This window comes from Pristiophorus japonicus, chromosome 1 (assembly GCF_044704955.1).
Source record: "Pristiophorus japonicus isolate sPriJap1 chromosome 1, sPriJap1.hap1, whole genome shotgun sequence".
NCBI lineage: Eukaryota > Metazoa > Chordata > Chondrichthyes > Pristiophoridae > Pristiophorus > Pristiophorus japonicus.
The window spans coordinates 326581087-326608529 of record NC_091977.1 but is presented as its reverse complement, the minus strand read 5'-3'; the positions used below and the strand labels follow the sequence as shown (position 1 = coordinate 326608529).

At 44.8% G+C, this 27443-nt stretch overlaps 1 protein-coding gene across 4 annotated transcripts in view; it reads right to left on the bottom strand.

Annotated features, from left to right (window-relative positions):
• Positions 1–394: 394 nt before the first annotated feature.
• topaz1 (testis and ovary specific TOPAZ 1) overlaps positions 395–27443 on the bottom strand; it is a 116567-nt gene continuing 89518 nt past the window's right edge. For 2 of the 4 annotated variants that reach the window (XM_070888959.1, XM_070888965.1), the window contains exons 17-21: positions 18775–18937; positions 14488–14652; positions 8611–8814; positions 804–987; positions 395–713 (exon numbers count right to left, since the gene is read on the bottom strand). In XM_070888959.1, coding sequence (XP_070745060.1) covers positions 497–713; positions 804–987; positions 8611–8814; positions 14488–14652; positions 18775–18937 — 933 coding nt within the window. In that variant the 3' untranslated portion in view covers positions 395–496. Of the gene's footprint in view, positions 714–803; positions 988–8610; positions 8815–14487; positions 14653–18774; positions 18938–27443 lie in introns of those variants that run through there. The other 2 variants (XM_070888969.1, XM_070888971.1) reach the window with 2 other exon arrangements.

Below are 27443 nucleotides of genomic sequence, written 5' to 3'. Positions count from 1 at the left end.
TCAGATTCCAGTATTTTGCTTTCGGAGTTATACCTGTTGTTCCAATCTCACCAAGGTAGCAGGACACCTTCATATAAAATTCAGTGCCACTTTTAACCATATTAGGTGGAGCACAATGTTTCCTCTAATTTTTTTTCCACTCGTGGTCCCTTTAAATTTTCTGCGATATTGTTTCCAGCAGCAACAACTGGTGAGCAGCCTGTGTGGGACCTCTCGATTGATGCTCGGCCTTTGGAGGGATGTCGGTGGAGTAAGTTTTAAATTGTGACACCAGTTACAAAGGGAAACTTGGCTTGGTTTCTGCTCAATGGGGTCAGTGTGTTCCCCTGCACCTCTCCCCATCCCAAATCATCATTTCTAGTGCAGCAAATCTCCCGTTTACTGAAAAGGCACATTTTCAGTGTCAAATGGTTTTATTGTACAGTGATTGTCAATTTAACATTAACAACGTAAAAAATATTTTTATATGCAGGCCAGAGCAATCTCTCTGCCATATTTATCCAAACAGCCAAACCTTGCCAGCCCACTTCATGTTCTGTTCAAGCCACTTGAGGGCGGAAGAATATTCTAAACTGAAAATCTCTTCTTTGGCGATGTTGACCGTTGTGTGCTTTATCTGAAGCTTTGGTTCCGATATTCGGGCAGCAGCCAGCAATCGGTCCACTGCAGCTTCGTAATCTCCATTGGCCAACTGATTTCTTTCATCTTCATTCCTTTAATATCCAAAACAATATACATCAAAATAGAACACCTGCTTCCTGAACGGTAAAACAAGGCTACGGTTTAAAAGGTGGGAACTTAACCTTCTGAGTACAATCTGCAGAAACTGCTTGGAGACGCTGGGACTCTGAATGTTGCTAGCATTCGTAACCAGGAACATTTCAGTCGCCAACAACATTTCCACTTCTGACAGGAAGCATGGAATAGGGAGCAGTTTGCGATACAGGTTTTCCTCAATAGGTGGATAGCACCCACTGGTCAAGGCTTCTGTAAAAAGAAATCAGGATTATTTATTTTTTTTTAATTTCCTCTTATCCTGGCCAATATTTATCCCTCAGTCAACATCACTAAAAAACAGATTATCTGCTTATTATCACATTGCTGTTTGTGGGAGCTTGCTGTGCACAAATTGGCTGCCACGTTTCCCTACATTACAACAGTGACTATACTTCAAAAAGTGTTTCATTGGCAGCAAAGTGCTTGGGGATGTCCTGAAAGATGCTATATAAGAACATAAGAAATAGGAACAGGAGTAGGCCATACAGCCCCTCGAGTCTGCTCCGCCATTCAATAAGATCATGGCTGATCTGATCATGGACTCAGCTCCACTTCCCTGCCCGCTCCCCATAACCCCTCATCATTTAAGAAACTGTCTATTTCTGTCTTAAATTTATTCAATGTCCCAGCTTCCACAGCTCTCCGAGGCAGCGAATTCCACAGATTTACAACCCTCAGAAGAAATTTCTCTTCATTTCAGTTTTAAATGGACGGCTCCTTATTCTAAGATCATGCCCTCTAGTTGTAGTCTCCCTATCAGTGGAAACATCCTCTCTGCATCCACCTTGTCAAGCCCCCTCATATTCTTATACGTTTCAATAAGATCACCTCTCATTCTTCTGAATTCCAATGAGTAGAGGCCCAAACTACTCAACCTTTCCTCATAAGTCAACCCCCTCATTCCCGGAATCAGCCTAGTGAACTTTCTTTGAGCTGCCTTCAAAGTATATTCTTTCGTAAATATGGAAACCAAAACTGCACACAGTATTCCAGGTGTGGCCTCACCAATACCTTATATAGCTGTAGCAAGACTTCCCTGCTTTTATACTCCATCCCCTTTGCAACGAAGGCAAAGATATCATTGGCCTTTCTGATCACTTGCTGTACCTGCATACTATCCTTTTGTGTTTCATGCACAAGTACCCCCAGGTCCCAGTGTACTGCAGCACTTTGCAATCTTTCTCCATTTAAATAATAACTTGCTCTTTGATTTTTTTTTCTGCCAAAATGCATGACCTCACACTTTCCAACATTATACTCCATCTGCCAATATAAATGCAAGTATTTTTTAAAACTTGAAACTATCTATCTGTAAGAATAGATGGAGAAGGGGACAAAGATTACGATTTCTCACAGATGGTGTAGCAGTTGATATCTCTGAATATATAGCACTCGTACTCATACTCAGTAACCTGAATTAATGTTCCGGCAAAGAAGGATTTGTACAAGAATATTAGAAGTAGGAGTAGGCCATATGGCCCTTCGAGCCTGCTCTGCCATTCAATAAGATCATGGCTGATCTTCTACCTCAACTCCACTTTCCTGCCCAATCCCCATATCCCTTGATCCCCTTCGTGTCCAAAAATTTAGCGATCTCAGTCTTGAATAGACTCGATGACTGAACATCTACAGCCCTCAGGGGTAGAGAATTCCAAAGATTCACAATTCTGAGTGAAGAAATTTCTCCTCATCTCAGCCCTAAATGGCCGACCCCTTATCCTGAGACTATGACCCCCTCTAGTGCTTGACTCTCCAGCTAGGGGAGACAGCCTCTGTATAACTGCATTTACTTTTTAAAAACTCATAAAAGACCTGTAAGGTGGTTTATTCCAACACTAATGTAGATGTCATGTATTCAACCAGCATTGTAACCCATGTATAAACTGACCTAAGTTGTACACCGAGAGAACACTGACCACTAGGTGGGAGACACTCCTAACCTGGACCTTCAGGTATAAAAGGGGAAGCTCCACCCACCATCATCACTTGAGTGCTAAGGAATAAAGGACAGGTCACAGACTGACCTCTCAAGCATGGGCCTCGTGTGCATTTATACTGTGTAGTAAGGACGTATCAATAGCGACAAGAAACTGGGATTTAAACCACGCGAGCATAGCCACTAGCAGAACAGACGAGAGGTACTGTGTTAAGGAATGGTTGGGACAGAGATTCAACATTGTTAAAGCAGCACACAGTTCTCCAGGCAGACAAGGGCAGTCAGGCATGCCCCAACATGTAGTCGAACCCAGAAGGGGAGTTCGACAGAGACAATGGCAAGCTGAACAGCGATTCACGCCATTGCAAGGGACAATGCGGCCAGTAATGGGGTCATCAACACCTGTTAATGGTGCACTCAAGGACAATAACAGGGGCAGTCAGGGACGATCGACTGGCAAGGGACCTTTTATTTCAAACCGCAACTCATGCTGGAGGCGTGGAGGCAAACATTCAGCCGGAGTTTGCAGAGATGAGCAAAATACCTGCAGAAATTGCAGAAATGGACACTGGGGGAAATCGCTGGAAGCTGAAGTTCAGCGAGTTCATGTGGAGCACGTATACAGTTCATACACCAGGACGCCACCGATAATGATGGAAGTGCTCCTCAATGGCATCCCAGTATCAATGGAGTTAGACACGGGTGCCAGCCAGTCCCTGATGGGTATCAAACAGTTCGAAAAGTTGTGGGCATCCAAGGCCAGGAGGCCAAAATTATCGCCGATTGACGCACAGCTACGGACTTACACAAAGCAGATCATTCCGGTGCTAGGCAGTGCCACGGTAGTCGTGAGCCACAAAGATTCGGAGAACAGGTTGCCACTCTGGATTGTCCCAGGGGACGGTCCCGCAGTACTGGGGAGGAGTTGGCTTGCTGTCATGAACTGGAAATGGGGCGATGTCAATGCAATTTCCTCTGTGGAGCGAGTATCATGCTCACAGGTCCTGGACAAATTTGACTCATTATTTCAACCCGGCATTGGCACTTTCATGGGGGCCAAGGTAGTGATTCACATAAACCCGGACGGCAGACCAGTACACCACAAGGCCAGAGCGGTGCCGTACGTGATGCGGGAAAAGATAGAAGGCGAATTGGTCCGCCTGTTGAGGGAAGGCACCATCTCGCCAGTCGAATTCAGTGACTGGACGAGCCCGATTGTGCCGGTGCTCAAGGCGGATGGGTCGGTCAAGATATGTGGCGATTACAAGGCCACCATCAATCGGGTGTCACTCCAAGACCAGTACCCGTTACCGAGAGCGGAGGACCTCTTTGCGACGCTATCTGGTGGCAAACTTTTTTCAAAATTGGACCCGACCTCAGCTTACATGACCCAGGAGCTGGCAAGTGAGTCGAAGAAGCTGACCACCATCACGACACACAAGGGGTTGTTTTGATTTGAGTACAGGGGCAGGGAGGTGTTGCTACAGTTGTACAGGGCATTGGTGAGGCCACACCTGGAGTATTGTGTACAGTTTTGGTCTCCTAACCTGAGGAAGGACATTCTTGCTATTGAGGGAGTGCAGCGAAGGTTCACCAGACTGATTCCCGGGATGGCGGGACTGACCTATCAAGAAAGACTGGATCAACTGGGCTTGTATTCACTGGAGTTCAGAAGAATGAGAGGGGACCTCATAGAAACATATAAAATTCTGACGGGGTTAGACAGGTTAGATGCAGGAAGAATGTTCCCAATGTTGGGGAAGTCCAGAACCAGAGGTCACAGTCTAAGGATAAGGGGTAAGCCATTTAGGACCGAGATGCGGAGGAACTTCTTCACCCAGAGAGTGGTGAACCTGTGGAATTCTCTACCACAGAAAGTTGTTGAGGCCAATTCACTAAATATATTCAAAAAGGAGTTAGATGAGGTCCTTACTACTAGGGGGATCAAGGGGTATGGCGAGAAAGCAGGAATGGGGTACTGAAGTTAAATGTTCAGCCATGAACTCATTGAATGGCGGTGCAGGCTAGAAGGGCCGAATGGCCTACTCCTGCACCTATTTTCTATGTTTCTATGTTTGAGTACAACAGATGTCCGTTCTGGATTCGCTCGGCCACCGCGATCTTCCAACGAAATATGGAAAGCCTCCTCAAGTCGATTCCAGGGACGGTGGTTTTTCAGGACGACATCCTCATTACGGGTTACGATACTGAAGAACACCTCCACAACCTGGAGGAGGTGCTGCGCAGACTGGACCGGGTAGGTCTGCGACTGAAAAAGGCGAAGTGCGCCTTCCTAGCTCCAGAGGTAGAATTCCTGGGGATGAGGGTAGCAGCAGACGGGATCAGCCCTACTGCATCCAAGACGGAAGCGATCCAGAGAGCACCCAGACCCCGTAACATAACGGAGCTGCGTTCGTTTCTGGGGCTCCTGAACTATTTTGGTAACTTTCTTCCCAAATTAAGCACACTGCTCGAGCCGCTATACGTGCTCCTACGCAAAGGTCGCGAATGGGTCTGGGGGGACAGCCAGGAAAGGGCTTTTAATAGAGCACGCAATTTGTTATGTTCCAACAATCTGTTAACGCTATATGACCCATGTAAGAAACTTGTGTTAACGTGTGATGCGTCGTCCTATGGTGTCGGGTGTGTGTTGCAGCATGTCAATGCCAAGGGTCAGTTACAGCCGGTAGCTTATGCCTCCAGGAGTCTGTCCCAGGCAGAAAGGGGCTACGGGATGGTAGAAAAGGAGGCGCTCGCATGTGTATATGCGGTAAAGAAAATGCACCAGTACCTGTTTGGCAGGAAATCTGATCTGAAGACAGATCACAAACCCCTAACGTATCTTTTGGCCGACAACAAGGCCATAAATGCAAACGCATCGGCCCGCATACAGAGGTGGGCACTCACGTTAGCTGCCTATGACTACACAATTTGGCACAGACCGGGCACCGAAAACTGCGCCGATGCACTCAGCAGGCTCCCACTAGCCACCACTGAGGGGGCTACCGAGCATGGTGCTGAGATGGTCATGTCTGTTGAAGCTTTCGGAAGCGAAGGCTCACCCGTGACAGCCCGCCAGATTAAAGTCTGGGCAAATAGAGACCCGCTATTGTCTCTAGTGAAGAAATGTGGCCTGAATGGGGACTGGGCAGCCACGTACAGGGCATGCCGTGAGAAATTTAAACCATTTCACAGGCGCAAGGATGAACTCTCGATTCAGGCCGATTGCCTACTGTGGGGAAACCGCATAGTCATGCCCCAGATGGGCAGTGAGGTGTTCATCAGAGAACTCCACAATGGGCACCCGGGCATTGTCACGATGAAGGCAATTGCCAGGTCACACGTTTGGTGGCCAGGGATAGACGCAGATCTGGAACTTTGTGTTCGCAGGTGCAACACGTGTGCCCAGCTGGGCCATGCGCCCAGGGAAGCTCCCCTTAGCCCCTGGCCATGGCCCGCCAAGCCTTGGTCACGCATCCATGTGGACTACGCAGGTCCTTTCATGGGGAAAATGTTTTTGGTTGTAGTAGACGCCTACTCCAAATGGATCGAGTGTGACATTTTAAGTTCAAGCACATCCTCTGCCACGGTAGAAAGTCTACGGGCAATGTTCGCCGCCTACGGTCTACCGGACATCTTGGTCAGCGACAATGGCCCGTGCTTCACAAGCACTGAATTCCAGGATTTCATGGCAGGCAATGGAATTAACCATGTTAGAACGGCACCGTTCAAGCCGGCCTCAAACGGCCAGGCAGAACGAGCAGTGCAGATAATCAAACAGGGGATGCTCAGATTCCAAGGGGGTTCCCTACAAACCCGCTTATCACGCCTCCTGTTGGCCTATAGATCCCGACCACACTCGCTCATAGGGGTTCCACCCGCAGAGCTACTAATGAAAAGGACGCTCAAAACCCGATTATCCCTTATACACCCCACCATGAAAGAAATTGTCGAGAGCAGGCGCCAGTCACAATATCACTATCATGACAGGAATGCGAGGGCGCGATGTATTGATGTAAATGATCCTGTTTTTGTCCTCAACTACGCTGCAGGGCCCAAATGGCTCGCAGGCACTGTGGTTGCCAAAGAGGGAAATAGGATTCTGGTAGTTAAACTTACCAATGGACAAATCTGCCGCAAACATGTGGATCAAACAAAAAGGAGGTTCAGCAACCCCATAGAAGAAGCAGAGGAAGAACACGATATAGAGTCCACTCCACCACAGGTGACCGAACACCGGAACCAAAGGGAGGAGAGCCCAGTCACTGTGGGCAGTCCGGACAGGCCTGAGGCACTGCAAACAGCAGACACTCAGGCCAGCGCCCAACAACCGGAGCCCCAACTCAGGCGCTCTACAAGGGAGCGTAAACCACCAGAGAGATTCAACCTGTGATCCCAATAAGACTTTGGGGGGGGGGGGAGGTGATGTCATGTATTCAACCAGCATTGTAACCCATGTATAAACTGACCTAAGTTGTACACCGTGAGAACACTGACCACTAGGTGGGAGACACTCCTAACCTGGACCTTCAGGTATAAAAGGGGAAGCTCCACCCACCTTCATCACTTGAGTGCTAAGGGATAAAGGACAGGTCACAGACTGACCTTCTCTCAAGCATGGGCCTCGTGTGCATTTATACTGTGTAGTAAGGACGTATCAGTAATAATGAATCTGTGGGACATGTATCAATATGAATGGGTGACAATGAGTTTATGTCACCTGATTGGTACTTTATTTGGCTGCCCTATTATGAACTAGTATGAACTGCCAGCTTAGCTCAGTGGTAATACTCTCGCCTCAGACAGGTGGTTACCAGTTCAAGCCACACTCCAGGACTTGAGCAATCGGCACTTTACCTGAGGGAGTGCCGTGATGGTGAAGCACAATTTTTCGAATAAGATATTTACCTGTTCATGTGGATCCTTTGGTGTTATTTGAAGAGGAGCATGGGAATTCTCCTGTACCCTAGCAAACATTTATATCTCAAACAACATCACCAGCAGCAGAATAAAGGGTAATTGAACCATTGCTGCTTGTGGGTTCATGCTGTGCACAAAGTCACTCGCCTTTGCTGAAACAACCACCTTAAGTAAACTACAAAAGTAATTTATTGGCTGTGAAATGCGGAGGACGTGAAAAGCATTACATAAATGCTAAGATTACAGGATCAGTGAGGCAGTGGTAGCCCTTTGAAATAATTAAATGCAGAGGAAAGAAGTCAAATACAAAATTGGCAGACAAGAAAAAAAAACAGATGGTCCATCAAGCCTGCCCCACACACCATCATGGCTAAACACTTCCTCCCCCACAGCCATGTAATCTCCTGGGAGGGGTTAAAAAAAGAAAAACACAGGGCTAATAAGGGGAAAAAAATACTCTGGGAAATTCCTCTCTGACCCCCTTAGACGATTGAAATCAGTCCAGGAGATCACACGTGTTATCTGTAAAGGCACTATATATGATGCGAACTCTGTCCCAGTCAGGAACCACTCCCGCTCCCTCTTGAAGGCAGAGAGTCATCACCCAGCGCACCAGCTGGCAATGTACTTCAGAGGCCCACTAGCCCAGGTGCTTTCTCAGAGGGAAAGATGATCATCCATCACCTTGGTGTACTTTCTTGTAAGCCTGCTGTACAGCTAGAGGCCAGGAAGAGCACGTGGTGCTGGGAGACATTACAGAGGGTCGGGATGGGGAGGAAGAAAATAAAATACACTGAAGCTGGGTAATCAACTGACTGGGAAATGACAGAATTTGGGTGTAAACACCAAGGTAAGTAAATATTAGGTTCCAACTGTTCAGACAATCAGAACAGAACGATTCTGGCAAATAAGTAGATTTCCACATACTTTCAGTGATGTGGCACTATGCACAAGTGGACACATAGCCGGAGACTTACTCTTGTACTGCCTTCTTGCTTTCAGCCACAAACAGGACCTGCCCAAAGCTGTAATTAAGTTTCTTACAGCCAAAGAGTTTATGGGAATGTTTGCCGACCTCATAAACTCCAGTGTGTCACAAGATGCTCCAAGACAATTATTCTGGATGCACTCCTCCAGAAGATTGTTGAAAATCCCGATGTACGGTGTGAGATCCATGGTGCCTGCAACATAAAAACACAATTAACTTCTGCTGGAGAAAACTGAAAATAAAATGTTTCATTTCTAAAATTCAGAGTCAGAATGTCACCAAACTAGTTTCTTCAAACTATTTTAACAGCAGCAAACTTGCAAAAAATGCATATCCATAACGCAAGTATGCAGAATTGACAATTCCTGGACCCCCAGCTAACCTTCATTTCTGACCCATCAACATTTGAAGTTCAGAAAGATCAATAAAGGCGAGGGTTGGGCTACAAGGAAGAGTTTTACCAGTTTAGTGGGGTCGTGGGTGGCCTTTATATAAAATATTGAACAGGAATTTGTCAGGGTTAAAAGTGCCAGCATCTCAGGTAGCTCGAGTCTTTATCTGTTTTGCCAGTCCTATCCAGAGACAAGGTCCCCCAATCTAAAGGGTTTCAGAGAAGCAAAACCAAACAAGTTGGCAGATGTATGCAAAATGAACCAGATCTACAACAGGGTCTTGGATCAACACAGGATCCTCAAGGATGTTACCTCCTCCAGCTCTATAACCTTCCAAGATCTCTGCGGTCCTTCAATTCTGGCCTCCTGTACATCTTCGATTTCCATCGCTCCATCATTTGCGTGCCTTCAGCTGCCTAGGTCCTAAGGTCTGGAATTCCCTCCCAAAACCTCTCCGCCTCTTTCCTCCTTTAAGACGCTCCTTAATACCTACTTCTTTGACCAAGCTTTTGGTCCCCTGTCCCAATATCTCCTTAATTGGCTCGGTGTCAAATTTTGTTTGGTAAAGCACCTGGAGACATTTTACGATGTTGAAAACGCTATATAAATGCAAGTTGCTGTTGTTATGTAACGGCCTAACTTTGATGCATTCATTCTCCCAGACAAGAGTTACATGTTTGCTGTTGATTCCAGTCACCAAAAATATGACTGGCACCTGTGAGGCAAGAGTCTTCTTGCTTCCTGCTCCTAGTCTCTTGGTAAGTGCTTTAGTTTTAGCCGACTGCAAGGAAAGGCGCAGTGATCTCTCTCTCACCTGGTATTCTTTTTCCCCCAACCAGTTTTTCTCCCCTAGTTTGCTGGACCTGCTTACCTCATACTAGGGTATATTTCACTAGTGCTACTGGCCCCCCAGGCACCTAGGGCAACTAGCTATTCTTAACGTGTAGGCTTGACCGTATTTGGCAGGCTATTTGGCTATTTGGAACATCACAGCTGAGCGTCACCTTGCCCAAACCAGACATCCACAAACTTTACAAAAGGGGAAACTCGAATCATGAATCAAGAGAAAGAGGATAACAAAAGAAAGAGTAGGGCCTATTAGAGATCATGAGGGTAATCTTTATGTGGAGGCGGAAGATGTTGGTATGGTTCTTAATGAATACTTTGTGTCTGTTTTCACAAATAAACAGTGAGAGAGGAGGTATTAAGGGGTTTAGCAGCTTTGAAAGTAGATAAGTCCACCATCCCGAATGAATTGCATCCCAGGCTGTTGAGCGAAGTAAGAGAGGAAATAGCAGAGGTCTTGACCATTATTTTCCAGTCCTCTTTGGATTTGGGCATGGTGCCAGAGGACTGCTAATGTGATACCCTTGTTTAAGAAGGGAGAAAGGGATAGGCTGAGTAATTACAAGCCTGTCAGCCTAACCTCAGTAGTGGGAAAATTATTGGAAAAAATCCTGAAAGACAGGATAAATCTACATTTGGAAAGGCAAGGATTAATTAGAGATAGTCAGCACAGATTTGTTAATGGAAGATAGCGTTTGACTAACCCAATTGAATTTTTTGAGGAGATAACCAGGACGGTCAATGAGGGTAGTGCGTACAATGTAGTGTATATGGACTTTAACAAAGCTTTTGATAAGGTTCCACACGGTAGTAGACTGGTCACGAAGGTTAAAGCCCATTGGATCCAGGGCTAAGTGGCAAGTTGGATCCAAAATTGGCTTAGAGGTAGGAAACAATGGTTGATGGATGTTTTTGTGACTGGAAGGATGTTTCCAGTGGGGCTCCACAGGGCTCAGGACTGGGTCCCTTGCTTTTTGTGGTATATATCAATGATCTAGATTTGAATATAGGAAGTATGATTAAGAAGTTTGCAGATGACACTAAAATTGGCTGTGTGGTTGATAATGAAGAGAAAAGTCGTGGGCTGCAGGAGGATATCAATCTACTGGTCAGGTGGGCAGAGCAGTGGCAAATGGAATTTAATTCGGAGAAGTATGAGGTAATGCATGTTGGGATGGTGGATAGAGGTGTACCGATGGATGTGGTGTATTTAGATTTCCAAAAAGCATTCGATAAGGTGCCACACAAAAGGTTACTACAGAAGATAAAGGTACGCGGAGTCAGCGGAAATGTATTAGCATGGATAGAGAATTGGCTGGCTAACAGAAAGCAGAGAGTTGAGATAAATGGGTCCTTTTCAGGTTGGAAATCGGTGGTTAGTGGTGTGCCACAGGGATCGGTGCTGGGACCACAACTGTTTACAATATACATAGATGACCTGGAGGAGGGGACAGAGTGTAGTGTAACAAAATTTGCAGATGACAAAGATTAGTGGGGAAGTGGGTTGTGTAGAGGACACAGAGAGGCTGCAAAGAGATTTAGATAGGTTAAGCGAATGGGCTAAGGTTTGGCAGATAGAATACAATGTAGGAAAATGTGAGGTCATCCACCTTTGAAAAAAAAACAGTAAAAAGGGAATATTATTTGAATGGGGAGAAATTACAACATGCTGCAGTGCAGAGGGACCTGGGGGTCCTTGTGCATGAATCCCAAAAAGTTAGTTTGCAGGTGCAGCAAGTAATCAGGAAGGCGAATGGAATGTTGGCCTTCATTGCAAGAGGGATGGAGTACAAAAGCAGGGAGGTCTTGCTGCAACTGTACAGGGTATTGGTGAGGCCGCACCTGGAGTACTGCGTGCAGTTTTAGTCACCTTACTTCGGGAAGGATATACTAGCTTTGGAGGGGGTACAGAGACGATTCACTAGGCTGATTCCGGAGATGAGGGGGTTACCTTATGATGATAGATTGAGTAGACTGGGTCTTTACTCATTGGAGTTCAGAAGGATGAGGGGTGATCTTATAGAAACATTTAAAATAATGAAAGGGATAGACAAGATAGAGGCAGAGAGGTTGTTTCCACTGGTCGGGGAGACTAGAACTAGGGGGCACAGCCTCAAAATTCGGGGAGCCAATTTAAAACCAGTTGAGAAGGAATTTCTTCGCCCAGAGGGTTGTGAATCTGTGGAATTCTCTGCCCAAGGAAGCAGTTGAGGCTAGCTCATTGAATGTATTCAAATCACAGATAGATAAATTTTTAACCAATAAGGGAATTAAGGGTTATGGGGAGCGGGCGGGTAAGTGGAGCTGAGTCCACGGCCAGATCAGCCATGATCTTTTTGAATGGCGGAGCAGGCTCGAGGGGCTGTTTGGCCTACTCCTGTTCCTAATTCTTATGTTCTTATGTTATGTTCTTATGGGAGGGCCAATAAGGAAAGGTATACGCATTAAGCGGTAGGCTACTTAATAGTGTAGATGAACAAAGGGACCTTGGAGTGCTTGTCCACAGAACCCCAAAAGTAGCAGACCAGGTGGATAAAGTGGTTAAGAAGGTATACGGAATGCTTGCCTTTATTGGCCGAGACATAGAAACAAGAGCAGGGAGGTTATACTTAATAATACTCTGGTTAGGCCACAACTGGAGTACTGCGTGCAGTTCTGGTCACCATATTATAGGAAGGACGTGATTGCACCAGAGAGGGTGCAGAGGAGATTTACGATGCTGCTGCCTGGAATGGAGAATCTTAACTATGAGGACAGATTGGATAGGCTGGGTTTGTTCTCATTGGAACAGAGGAGGCTGAGAGGAGACCTCATTGAGGTATACAACATATTGAGGGGCCTGGATATAGTGGATAGCAACGGCCTATTTCTCTTGGTGGAGGGGTCAATTACGAGGGGGCATAGTTTTAAGGTGGTTGGTGGAAGGTTCAGAGGGGATTTGAGGGGAGGCTTCTTCATGCAGAGGATTGTGGGGGTCTGGAACTCACTGCCTGGAAGGGTGGTGGATGCAGAAACCCTCACCACATTTAAAAGGTGCTTAGATGGGCACTTGAAGTGCCATAACCTACAGGGTTACGGACCTGGAGCTGGCAAGTGGAATTAGACTGGATAACCTCTTGTTGGCTGGTACAGATACAATGGTAAGTACTGCAGGGAACTGAATACGGCCAGGTTGATTTCCTGGACTAGTTTCAATCGCCTGGATGGGTCGGAGAGGAATTTTCCCATTTTTTCCCCCCCAATTGGCCTGGGTTTTTAAATCTGGCTTTTGCCTCTCCCAGGATCACATGGCTCCAGTTGGGGTGGAATGTCGAATGTTTCGGTGCAGGGGGAGTCGCAATTGTGTGGGGCGCACTGCTCTTTACCTTTCCGCCATTGTTCATAGGCTTATATGTAACCTTCAGGGCTGCTGACCGAGGGCTGTGTGGCTCTTTGTCGGCCGGCACGGAAACGATGGGCCGAAATGGCCTCCTTCTGTGCTGTAGATTTCTATGTTTCTATGATTGGGAACCCTGGTTCATTTATTATTCTTCATTCGGGATGTGAGTGCCGCTGGCAAGGTTGGGAATTATTACCCATCCCTAACTGTCCTTGAGAAGGTGATGGTAGGCCGCCTTCTTGAACTGCTAGTCTTATTCTATGTAATGGATTTGATACAACTGAAGGATCTCCACTAGATACAATGCCAGCAATTAAGCCATACAGTCCATGGCCTTCCCTAAATATCCATGAAACAGGACATGAAGGCTTTGGAGAGGGTACAGAAGAACTTTACTAGAATGTTTCCAGGGAAGAGGGATTACAGTTATGTAGATAGACTAACGAAGCTGGGGTTGTTCTGGACAGAGAAGGCCAAGAAGGAAAGAGGAAATTTGATAAAGGTGTTTAAAATCATGAAATGTTGAAATAGTGTAAATAAAGAGAAATTGTTTCCAATGGCTGTAGGGTCGTTAACGAGAGGGGGCAGATTAAAGGGGATTGGCAAAAGAACCAGAGGCGACATTGGGAAAAATATTTTTACGTAACGAATGGTTAGAATTTGGAATGTATTGCCCGACAGATTCAATAGTAGACTTCAAAAGGGAATTGTATAATTACTTGAAGGAGAAAAATTGCACTGATACGGAGATAGAGCGGGAGAGTTGGACTAACTTCGAAAGAGCCGACACAGTCTCAGCTCCTTCTCTGCTGTACTATTCTATGATTCTATGAGTTGCTGCTCGTAACCCTGGCCTGACCACAATCTGATAAATTAACAAAGGCCATGTGTTTTTATTATTTTGTTTGAACAATTGTGTTTATTAGTTATAAAAATATTGGAGATAAGGGATAAAAGGCTGTTTAACCGGACAGGGAGGTTGGAAGTTGTGTGATGAAATCTCCAGGAACATGTCCAATTAAAGTTGGAAATCATAACTATACTTGACTTCGATCTGTTCAGTGATGAATGAAACAAGTGTGAATATGATCTATTCCCCCAGAACGGTCACCCCTTTCTGGACACAAACAAAATTCAGAACGAACTAACTGCAGACACATATACTGGACACAATATTATTGGAAAATGACTATTTTGTTCCCTAAATCGCTAAATCTATGCAATACCAGATTTATTCCATTGCACTTACCATTTATATTCTGGAATCCAGGCAAGTGCTGCAGAACTTCCAGTGTTTCGCAATACATGTTATTCTTCAGAGTTGCATCAGCAAGGCTAAACAGAAAATTGTGTCGATTGAGAACATCCAATTTGTCACAGGGCCACGCTGGGGTACTGATTATCCAGCCAGATTCTGTGCATTAAAAATAATTCAGAGTGAAGAGGTTTAATTCAGCAGCAGCAAAGGTAGACTTGTGATTACTGATTTTATTTTGCGAGACTCATCCATCTAAACTATTAAAGGTCGTGTGCCTGACACACATCTATAGGATAAAAAATTCTGATTGCCTCAAAAGCCCACTGAGTAAAACAAGTGAATCAGAAATCAGTATTGGTTTGTTCACTTTTAAGTTAGAGACATTTGAGCTATTTAGAAACCACTATCTGTGTAAGAAAACATTACATCTCGTTACAAAAATTTCCATTCATTAAAAACACAATGAAAAGTACCAACAAACTAAGCATCAGAAAACCAACCAAAGATTTGACTTAAATCTCTTGTCGGTTTCCCTACCGCACTATATATACATCCCAAAAAATTAAATTTATAAACACAATAATGAAACAATTCCCAAAATGACCATCAAATTCACCCGAAGATTTATTTATTGCACGTTGGAAATCCCTGCAACCACTTTTCCCCACATGGACCCTGGGTTTGAATTGTGCAACTTTTCTGCAGCTTGAGACCGTTCTGCTGGGACTTATTTAATTTCAGCCCCCAACTCATGCATGACCAGACTATAGGCCCTGATTTTAAATCCAGGTGGATTTCCCGCTCAGGCGCGAATGAAAATTACAGTCGGGTCTCAATGATGTCATCGGGCCACAACATGCTTATATAAAGGAGGACCCAGTTGGCTCTGGGCGTGTGTCCTTGTTGCCTGCTCAGGAGAGCTGGTTAAAATTGCAGGTCTTTGGACAGGCAAGAGCCAGGGAGATTTTAACTGCCCACCCATCAGGTTTCTGCTGAGTGAATTGGGTTAAAATTGCCCCCACGAAACGCTCCATGTAAAAGGTCCGTGGCCATGCACCTCCCCACCAGTCCCCGCAACCCTGGCCCAAATTTTTCAATGTAAATACATACAACAGTAAAGGAGTCTTTCATAGAAACATGGAAAAATAGAAAATAGGTGCAGGAGTAGGCCATTCGGCCCTTCTAGCCTGCACCGCCATTCAATGAGTTCATGGCTGAACATTCAACTTCAGTACCCCATTCCTGCTTTCTCGCCATACCCCTTGATCCCCCTAGTAGTAAGGACCTCATCTAACTCCTTTTTGAATATATTTAGTGAATTGGCCTCAACAACTTTCTGTGGTAGAGAATTCCACAGGTTCACCACTCTCTGGGTGAAGAAGTTCCTCCGCATCTCGGTCCTAAATGGCTTACCCCTTATCCTTAGACTGTGACCTCTGGTTCTGGACTTCCCCAACATTGGGAACATTCTTCCTGCATCTAACCTGTCTAACCCCGTCAGAATTTTAAATGTTTCTATGAGGTCCCCTCTCATTCTTCTGAACTCCAGTGAATACAAGCCCAGTTGATCCAGTCTTTCTTGATAGGTCTATCAATGCTGAGGTCAAGGCTCCATGAGATAGAACTGAAGTCAACTGAGTAACGCCGGCCTCATGTTGAGATGGAGCCTGGACTGCCATATTTGGAATCAGTACACCTGCTTCATTGAAGGTTCTGCTGACTCAGCAGGTCCCCTATGTTGTCCACTGATGGTCTTGTGAAATGCAGAGCTTCCTGCCCCACTCAGTGCTTTTCCCATAGCCAAACATCTAACGAAGAAAATGACTCAACTGTTGCATCTTTAACATGAGCTTTTGTGAACACTGCCTACTTTTACCATTCAACAGCAGAACACAATAGAAACAGCAGTGGTGACTATCCATCATCAGGAAGGAGTAGCGCTCAATATAAATTTTGAAGCAGTTGTGAATATTAGCCATTAGCCACAAGGTTCAGGTGTGAGAAGGCTAAGCAGAATTTTAATAAATATATTTTTTTAAATAATAAAGGGTTCTGATAGGTTGAACAGGGAAAGACTATTTCCTCTAGTTGGAGAATCAGTGGCGAGGGGTCAGCAATATCACTAAACAAGTGAGATAGGGGCGGGGGCTTAGGATACATTTTATTTATGCGGGGAGTTGTTGCTCTAACAGGGCTAATGGGGTTAAATTATGAGGACAGGTTGAATAGAATAGGCTTCGCTTGAATATAGAAGATTAAGGGGTGACCTAATTGAGGTATTTAAGATGATTGAAGGAATTGATAGGGTAGGTAGAGAGCATTTCCTCTTCTTGGGGGCGGGGAGGGGTCCAGAACACGGGGAAATAACTTTAAAATTAGAGCTAGATAGTTCAGGGTGACGTCAGGAAGCACTTCTTCACACTAAGGTGGAAATCTGGAACTCTCTCTCCCAAAAAGTTGTTGAGGCTGGAAAATCCTTTACCTATCAAAAATCTAAGAGTTACGGGGCCAAGGCAGGTAAATGGAATTAAGATCCAGAACGGCGATGATCTAATGGAATGGTGGAACAGGCTCAAGGATCTGAATGGCCTCCTTCTGTTCCTGTTTGCCAGAGACTGGCATGAGCATGAGCCTTTAAAGAAAAAGTAGATAGACACATGCAGCAGAGCAAAATTCAGAGTTATGGGATTGTTTTTCGACTCCTCCAGCAAAGAGTTGGCACTAAAACACTAGTTAGGCACAGCTAGACTACTGCGTGCAGTTCTGGTCACCACATTATAGGAATGATGTGAAGTCACTAGAGAGTAAAGAAGATGTACGAGGATGTTGCCTGGACTGGAGAATTTTAGCTATGAGGAAAGATTGGATCGGCTGGGGTTGTTTTCTTTGGAACAGAGGAGGCTGAGGGGAGACCTTATTGAGGTGTATAAAATTATGAGGGGCCTAGATAGAGTGGATAGGAAGGACCTGTTTCCCTTAGCAGAGGGGTCAACAACCATAGATTTAAAATAATCGGTAGGAGGTTTAGAAGGGATCGGAGGGGAAATTTCTTCACGCACAGCGTTGTGGGGCCTGGAACTCACTGCCTGAAAGGGTGGTAGAGGCAGAAACCCTCACCACATTTAAAAAGTACTTGGATGTGCACTTGAAGTGCTGTGCCCTGCAAAGCTACGGACCTAGAGCTGGAAAATAGGATTAAGCTGGATAGCTCTTTGTTGGCTGGCTCGGACACGATGGGCCAAAATGGCCTCCTTCTATGCTGTCTAACTTGAGGAAGGACATTCTTGCTATTGAGGGAGTGCAGCGAAGGTTCACCAGACTGATTCCTGGGATGGCGGGACTGACATATCAAGAAAGACTGGATCAACTGGGCTTGTATTCACTGGAGAATGAGAGGGGATCTCATAGAAACGTTTAAAATTCTGACGGGTTTAGACAGGTTAGATGCAGGAAGAATGTTCCCAATGTTGGGGAAGTCCAGAACCAGGGGTCACAGTCTAAGGATAAGGGGTAAGCCATTGAGGACCGAGATGAGGAGAAACTTCTTCACCCAGAGAGTGGTGAACCTGTGGCATTCTCTACCACAGAAAGTTGTTGAGGCCAATTCACTAAGTATATTCAAAAAGGAGTTAGATGTAGTCCTTACTACTCGGGGGATCAAGAGGTATGACGAGAAAGCAGGAATGGGGTACTGAAGTTGCATGTTCAGCCATGAACTCATTGAATGGCGGTGCAGGCTCGAAGGGCCGAATGGCCTACTCCTGCACCTATTTTCTATGTTTCTATGTAAATTTCTATGATTCTGACACAATGGTCCAACTGGTCTTCGTTGTTGTAAATTTCCATGCTTCAGTGATCCAAGCTGGTGCCAACTAAATGGACTGCCAAGTTTTTTTTCCCGGACTATTGCCAAGAATAGAAAGATCAAAACTTAATGAAACATTGGAGAATTGTTCCCCTTATGCTTTGATTGACTTAAAACAGACTCAAGAACAATCAAAATATCAGGGTTACCCAACTGCTCAAAGTACACATTTTCTTAGAGACAATGCTCACTGGTTATTTCGCCATGAGACAATAGCAATTCCGAGGTTTGTGCAGAACGACTGAAAATTTAGTGACAATTCCCATTTCGATATTACCTCAAAAAGTTTCAGAAAATAACAATTACAAGATAAAGTTCCAGACTGACACTGATAAGAAAAGCTTAACTGTTAAATATCATGCATCCACCCAATTAGGGCTCACTCTTGGCATTCTGAATACATTAGCAAATACCTCTTAATAGCCAAAGTGCTCTGTTCACACATCCTGCTTTGAGAAAGATTTCTGCAGCAATATTAATGATCTGGCATCGTGATACAGCGCACTCGGTAACGAGCCCCTTCAACACTGTGAAATTCACTTGAATTTCCTGCAACACATCCAAAGCTTTTCTTGCCTGTTCAATGAAACAACATATAAACACAATTCAATTAAAGTTCAACACACATTTAATTTAAACCAAACACCTTCCTAAATCTAAAAAAACAAAAAGCAAAATAGTGCAGAAGCTGAAATAAAAACAGAAAATACTGGAAACACTCAGCATCTGTGAGAGGGAAACAGACCTTCCATCAGAACCGGAAGGGATTAAGAGATGAACAGCTTTTAAACAAGTGCAGAGTTGGGGAAAAGGGGAAAGGTCTTTGATAGGGTGGAGAGCAGGAGTGATTAAATGACAAAAGTGATGATGATGGCTGTGGTGCTGAACACCTGTGCACTAGAACGAGTCGCCCTGTTCCCTGGTCAAGCTATTCCCATGAAGCAATTACACTGGTACCTACCCGATAATGTGGAAAACTGCCCAGGGTAGGGCCTATTAGAGACCACGAGGGTAATCTTTGTGTGGAGGCGGAAGATGTTGGTAGGGTTCTTAACGAATACTTGCATTTGTTTTCACAAAGGAAAGGGGCAATGCAGATACTGCTATCGAGGAGGAGTGTGATATTCTGAATGAAATAAATACAGTGAGAGAGCAAGTATTAAGGGGTTTAGCAGCTTTGAAAGTAGATAAGTCATAGAAACATAGAAAATAGGTGCAGGAGCAGGCCATTCAATGAGTTCATGGCTGAACATGAAACTTCAGTACCCCCTTCCTGCTTTCTCGCCATAACCCTTGATCCCCCGAGTAGTAAGGACTTCATCTAACTCCCTTTTGAATATATTTAGTGAATTGGCCTCAACTACTTTCTGTGGTAGAGAATTCCACAGGTTCACCACTCTCTGGGTGAAGAAGTTTCTCCTCATCTCGGTCCTAAATGGCTTACCCCTTATCCTCAGACTGTGACCCCTGGTTCTGGACTTCCCCAACATTGGGAACATTCTTTCTGCATCTAACCTGTCTAAACCCGTCAGAATTTTAAACGTTTCTATGAGGTCCCCTCTCATTCTTCTGAACTCTAGTGAATACAAGCCCAATTGATCCAATCTTTCTTGATAGGTCAGTCCCGCCATCCCGGGAATCAGTCTGGTGAACCTTCGCTGCACTCCCTCAATAGCAAGAATGTCCTTCCTCAAGTTAGGAGACCAAAACTGTACACAATACTCCAGGTGTGGCCTCACCAAGGCCCTGTACAACTGTAGCAACACCTCCCTGCCCCTGTATTCAAATCCCCTCGCTATGAAGGCCAACATGCCATTTGCTTTCTTAACCGCCTGCTGTACCTGCATGCCAACCTTCAATGACTGATGTACCATGACACCCAGGTCTCGTTGCACCTTCCCTTTTCCTAATCTGTCACCATTCAGATAATAGTCTGTCTCTCTGTTTTTACCACCAAAGTGGATAACCTCACATTTATCCACATTATACTTCATCTGCCATGCATTTGCCCACTCACCTAACCTATCCAAGTCACTCTGCAGCCTAATAGCATCCTCCTCGCAGCTCACACTGCCACCCAACTTAGTATCATCCGCAAATTTGGAGATACTGCATTTAATCCCCTCGTCTAATCCCCAGGCGCGGATGAAATGCATCTCAGGCTGTTGAGCCAAGTAAAAGAGGAAATAGCAGAGGCCTTGACCATTTTCCAGTCCTCATTGTATCTGGGCATGGTGCCGGAGGATTGGAGGACTGCTAATGTAGTACTCTTTTTAAGAAGGGAGAAAGGGATAGGCCAAGTAATTACAGGCCCGTCAGCCTAACCTCAGTGGTGGGAAAATTATTGGAAAAAATCCTGAAAGACAGGATAAATCTACATTTGGAAAGGCAAGGATTAATTAGGAACAGTCAGCACGGATTTGTTAAGGGAAGATCTAACCCGATTGAATTTTTTGAGGAGGTAACTAAGAGGGTCGATGAGGGTAGTGCGTATGATGTAGTATATATGGACTTTAGCAAAGCTTTTGATAATGTCCCACATGGTAGACTGATCATGAAGGTTAAAGCCCATGAAATACAGGGCAAAGTGGCAAGTTGGATCCAAAATTGGCTTGGAGGTAGGAAGCAAAGGGTAATGATTGATGGATGTTTTTGTTACTGGAAGGATGTTTCCAGTGGGGTTCCGCAGGGCTCAGTACTGGGTCCCTTGCTTTTTGTGGTATACATCGATGATCTAGATTTGAATATAGGGAATATGATTAAGAAGTTTGCAGATGACACTAAAATTGGCTGTGCAGTTGATAATGAAGAAGTAAGTCATGGGCTACAAGAGGATATCAATCTACTGGTCAGGTGGGCAGAGCAGTGGCAAATGGAATTTAATTCAGAGAAGTGTGAGGTGATGCACTTTGGGAGGGCTAATAAGGAAAGGGTATACACATTAAGCGGTAAGCCACTTAATAGTGCAGATGAACAAAAGGGACCTTGGAGTGCTTGTCCACAGAACCCCGAAAGTAGCAGACCAGGTGGATAAGGTGGTTAAGGTGGTATATGGAATGCTTGCCTTTATTGGCCGAGGCATAGAATGTAAGAGCAGGGAGGTTATGCTTAAATTGTATAATACTTTGATTAGGCCACAGCTGGAGTACTGCGTGCAGTTCTGGTTGCCATATTATAGGAAGGACGTGATTGCACTAGAGGGTGCAGAGGAGATTTATTTGGATGCTGCCTGGAATGGAGAATTTTAGTTATGAGGTCAGGTTAGATAGACTGGGTTTGTTCTGATTGGAACAGAGGAGGTCGAGAGGAGACTTTAATGATGTGTATAAAATATTGAGGGGCCTGGACATAGTGGATAGTAAGGGCCTATTTCCATTGGTGGAGGGGTCTATTACGAGGGGGCATAGTTTTAAGGTGATTGGTGGAAGGTTTAGAGGGGATTTGAGGAGGAGCTTCTTTACGCACAGGGTTGTGGGGATCTGGAACTCGTTGCCTGGAAGAGTGGTGCATGCAGAAACCCTCACCACTTTTAAGAGATGGGTGGATGGGCACTTAAAGTGCAGTAACCTGCAGGGTTACTGATCTAGAGCTGGTAATTGGGATTAGATTGGATGACATTTCGTTGGACGGCGCAGATATAATGGTAAGTACTGCAGGGAATAGAACACGGCCAGGTTGATCTCCTGGACTAGTTTCGATCACCTGAATGGGTCGGAGAGGAATTTTCCCAGATTTTTTCTCCCTAAATTGGCCTGGGTTTTTAATCTTGTTTTTGCCTCTCCTAGGAGGTAACATGACTCCGGTTGGGGTGGAGTGTAGAATGTTTCCGTATAAGGGGTGCCACAGTTGTGTGAGGCGGACTGGTTTGGACTGGGTGCTCTTTGCCTTTCTGACATTGTTCATAGGTTTATATGTAACCTTTAGGGCTGCTGATCAAGGGCAGGCCGGCTTTTTGTCGGCTGGCGTGGACACGATGGGCCGAAATGGCCTCCTTCTGCGCTGTAAGTTTCTATGTTTCTTTGAATGTCCTGCCCAAAAAAAGCGTAACAAACCTAACCCAACTAATTACCATCCTGTTAGCGTCCTCCCAGTCAGAAGTTATCAAGTGTGCTATCAAGTGGCACCTACACACTAAAAACATGCTTGCCAATCCTAAGTTCGGGTTCTACTTGAACTCGGCTTCAGACCTCGACACAGTCTTGATCCAGGTTTGTACAAGAGCTGAATGTCAGAAAAGGGAGAATAGCTTCCCTTGACATTAAGGCAGCATTCAACTGAATATGGAACCGATGTCAATAGGTGTCAAGTGGAAGACCTTCCAGCGGCAGGAATCACCCCCGGCTCAAATGACGATGGTTGTGGTTGTTGGCGGCCAGTCAACACAATCTCTGGACATCACTGCTGTTGTTCTTCAGGGATGTGTTCTTTACCCAACCACCTTCATCTGCCTTATCAACGACCTTCCCTCCACGATAAGGTCAGGAGTGGAGTTGTCTCATGACGATTCTGAGGTGTTCAGCCCCATCTGCACCTCCACTGATAATGAAGCAGCCCCATGACAGCCCACAGCAGGACCTGGATAGTATCCAGGCTTGGACTGACGAGAGGCATGTAACTATTGCACCACCGAAGTGCCTGGTAATGATCACCTCCAACCAGAAAAAGCCCAACGATTGCCAAGTTGGCCACCATCAATATGCTGGGGGTCATTCATTGACCAGAAGCTTATCTAGCCTAGTCATAACAACAACGTGGCTACAAGAGCGGGGCAGAGACTGGATACACTGTGACGAGCAGCCTTTTAAAAGAACATCTTCAAAGCCTTCAACAAGATCTTGCACCAGTTATATTTCATGGCTATCTGATTTCTTCTCAAATCAGTCACATGCTAATTCCTTTCCGCTCAAAAGATTCCTCAAACCAGTGGACTCTCTTTTCTTCCTTCTCAATACCAATGTCCTCCTCCAGTCATCATCTAACCCTATTCACCTTTTTACCGGTGATTTCATTCTACATTCATCTACTTCTTTCAGATGTCATGGCATCAGTACTTACTGTGACACAAATGAAGCATGATGGTCTATAATGTGTCATGGTGTTAGCTTCTTTCCATCACTGTATGTATGTGATTAAAAACCAGGTGCACTCACAGAAAATGGCCTAGCTTGTCTTGACCCAATAGCTCCAGAATATAGAACGAGTAAGAAGGGACAAGGCACTTAATTCAATTACAAGCATACCTTGTGGATTTTGTTTGCACATATATTTGACTGGCAGCTCAGTTTCAGACACAAATTAAAATGTTTCATTCCAGAAATTTCTTTCTAAATGTATTTCTCAAACTATAAAAAAATTGTAAGTCTGTCTGAAGCCATCAGAGAGCTCTGTCGACCACAGAGACTCTATGGACTGTAGACTAGCATCCATCAGCTAAAGGTTAGTATTCATGGACCTTGTGTCGATCCACCTTACATGTCATGTAGCATAGTAGACTGTTAATATGCTATTTCTCGAGAAGGGATAGTTGAGCCAACAACTCCTGCATCATTGCTCCTGGTCACTTAACCATTTAATATTTACTAAATCTGATTAACTGTTTATAGACTAATTCATGGTCTCGTAAAGTGATTATTATACAGCCTTCCGAACTCGAGGAAGATTACTTGACTATATATAATATAACTAGTGACCAAAATTCACCAATGAGGGTTTTCTCTGTCTTTCGTGGCTCAGTTGATAGCATCCCTCGCCTCCAAGTCAAAAAGTTGTGGGTTCAAGTCCCACTCCAGAGACTTGAGCACAAAATCTAGGCTGACATTCCGGTGTAGTGCTGAGTGAATGCTGCACTGTCGGAAGTGCCATCTTTCGGATGAGACGTTAAACCGAGGCCGTGTCTGTTCTCTCAGGTGGATGTAAAAATATCCCATGGCATTATTCGAAGAAGAGCGGGGGAGTTATTCCTGGTATCCTGGCCAATATTTATCCCTCTATCAACATCACTAAAACAGATTATCTGGTCATTATCACATTGCTGTTTGTGGAAGCCTGCTGTGCGCAAATTGACTTTGCAACAGTGACTACACTTCAAAAGTACTGAATTGGCTGTAAAACACTTTGGAACATCCAGTGGTCGTGAAAGGCGCTATATAAATGCAAGTCAGTCTTTCTTTGAACCCCAAGATGTTTGACCCCCGAGACATTTGAACATTGAATGTAAGTCTTTCTTTCTGTTTGACCCCTTGGCTTTCTACATATATTGGGCAGGTAAAAGCATAATCCGGGTCATGGACCTGCCTACGGGTGGGGTCTGATATTCTAAATCCAAGAATAATATCTATAGGGTCAGCCTTGGCTCAGTGGTAGCACTCTCACTTCAGAGTCAGAAGGTTCACACCCCACTCCAGAGACTTGAGCACACAATCTAGGCTGACTTCAGTGCAGTACTGAAGGAGTGCTGCTCTGTTAAAGATGCTGTCTTTTGGAGGGGACGTTAAACCAAGGCCCTGTCTCAGGTCGGTGCAAAAGATCCCATGGCACTATTTTAAGAAGAGCAGGTGGAGTTCTCCTGCAACACTTCTACAATCAACATTTCACTGCTGTTTGTAGGACCTTGTTGTGCACAAATTACATTACAACATTACAACAGTGACTGCAGTTTAAAAGAAAAAGCACTTTATTGGCTGTGAAGCATGTGCAAAGTCCTGAGGTCATGAAAGGCGCCATATAAAATGTAAAAATCCAAAAACCTAACATTCGTTCACTAATCCTCTTGCAGTGAAAAAGCTGAATCACTACATCTAAATTTCCTCCATGCCCTTTACACGGGAACTGAAAATCTGGTTTCTTTCAATCCTTGAAATTGAGTTAATTCACCCTGACTTTGATGATTCCAATTTTAGTCCTTCATCTACTGGTATTCTTGACCTCACCATCACCTCTGACCTCAAATGGAGATCTCACATCTTGTCCAATGTTACAGCTTTCTCAAATGGCTTCCTTTCCTCTTGCATGCCAATTTTTATATTCCCTTTGGCCATGCTCAATTCTCTAGAGCTGAATACTGCTCCCATATTGGAAGATACCTCTCCTCTGGCCAGGGAACAAAAAAAGTCCATTATTGGATGATCAATGCTTCACTCACCTCCATAGCCTTCAATCTCTCACTCTACCACAATCATTCTTGTCTTTTTTTTTATTAAGTTGTCCAACTACACTCACTGCTCATGAACTTCCCTCTAAGCTCCAAGTATGTTGTCCAATACTCTCTCCTACAGAGATCTCGTCTTTCCTGCATTGAAATTAAGACTTATCGCACAAACTCCTCCTCCAACTAAGTCTTCGCAAGGGCTGAAAACTCAACCTTCTTATCTCCCTCAGTCTTTTAAAGCCTTAGGTTGGCATAATCTAACCACAAGTTCTTGATTCGCCTCATCTTTTTCCAAACATGCTGTTGTCCTGCACAGTATCCTGGTCCTTGTCTTTATTTTTTCCAATAAGTAACCATTGTAAATTAAATCAATTAAAACAGTGACTGGTGACATTCCAGTGGCAATTTGGATTAGGCGGCAGGTTTAAACTTGTGGCCTATTTTAGCCTGTTCAAAATAAAAAAAAAAGAACTTGCATTTATATAGCGTCTTTCATGACCTAAGGATGTCCCAAAACGCTTTACAGCCAATGAAGGATTTTTGAAATGTAGTCACTGTTGTAATATAGAAAACACGGCACAGCAAGCTCCCACAAACAGCAATGTGATAATGACCAAATGATCTGTTTTTGTGATGTTGACTGAGGGATAGATATTGGCCAGGACACCGAGGATAACTTCCCTGCTCTCCTTCGAAATAGTGCCATGGGATCTTTTACATCCACCTGAGAACATAGACAGGGCCTCTGTTTAATATCCCATCTGAAAGACGACACACCTCAGAGAGTGCAGCATTCTCTCAGTACTGCACTGGAGTGGCAGCCTAGATTTTATGCTCAAGTCTGTGGAGGGAGACTTGAACCCACAACCTTCAGACTCGGAGGCGAGAGTATTACCAACTGAGCCACAACCGACACTAGTAGGTAAATAGGCAAAGAACTTCATTAAAATAACGTGCACAGCCATTTGACGGTGACATCAACCATTGCACTATAAAGTGCGGTTACTAGAATTTCAGCCTCTTACTGAGAGTGGTGACCAAGGGTGATAAGAAACCAAGGGCTGGATTTTGAGCTTTTTGGATTTCAGGACGTTAATCGCAATGTGGCGTTAACATAGAAACATAGAAAATAGATGCAGGAGTAGGCCATTCGGCCCTTCTAGCCTGCATCGCCATTCAATGAGTTCATGGCTGAACATGCAACTTCAGTACCCCATTCCTGCTTTCTCACCATACCCCTTGATTCCCCTAGTAGTAAGGACTTCATCTAACTCCTTTTTGAATATATTTAGTGAATTGGCCTCAACAACTTTCTGTGGTAGAGAATTCCACAGGTTCACCACTCTCTGGGTGAAGAAATTCCTCCTCATCTCAGTCCTAAATGGCTTCCCCCTTATCCTTAGACTGTGTCCCCTGGTTCTGGACTTCCCCAACATTGGGAACATTCTTCCTGCATCTAACCTGTCTAAACCCGTCAGAATTTTAAACGTTTCTATGAGGTCCCCTCTCATTCTTCTGAACTCCAGTGAATACAAGCCCAGTTGATCCAGTCTTTCTTGATAGGTCAGTCCCGCCATCCCGGGAATCAGTCTGGTGAACCTTCGCTGCACTCCCTCAATAGCAAGAATGTCCTTCCTCAGGTTAGGAGACCAAAACTGTACACAATACTCCAGGTGTGGCCTCACCAAGGCCCTGTACAATTGTAGCAACACCGCCCTGCCCCTGTACTCAAATCCCCTCGCTATGAAGGCCAACATGCCATTTGCTTTCTTAACCGCCTGCTGTACCTGCATGCCAACCTTCAATGACTGATGTGCCATGACACCCAGGTCTCTTTGCACCTCCCCTTTTCCTAATCTGTCACCATTCAGATAATAGTCTGTCTCTCTGTTTTTACCACCAAAGTGGATAACCTCACATTTATCCACATTATAC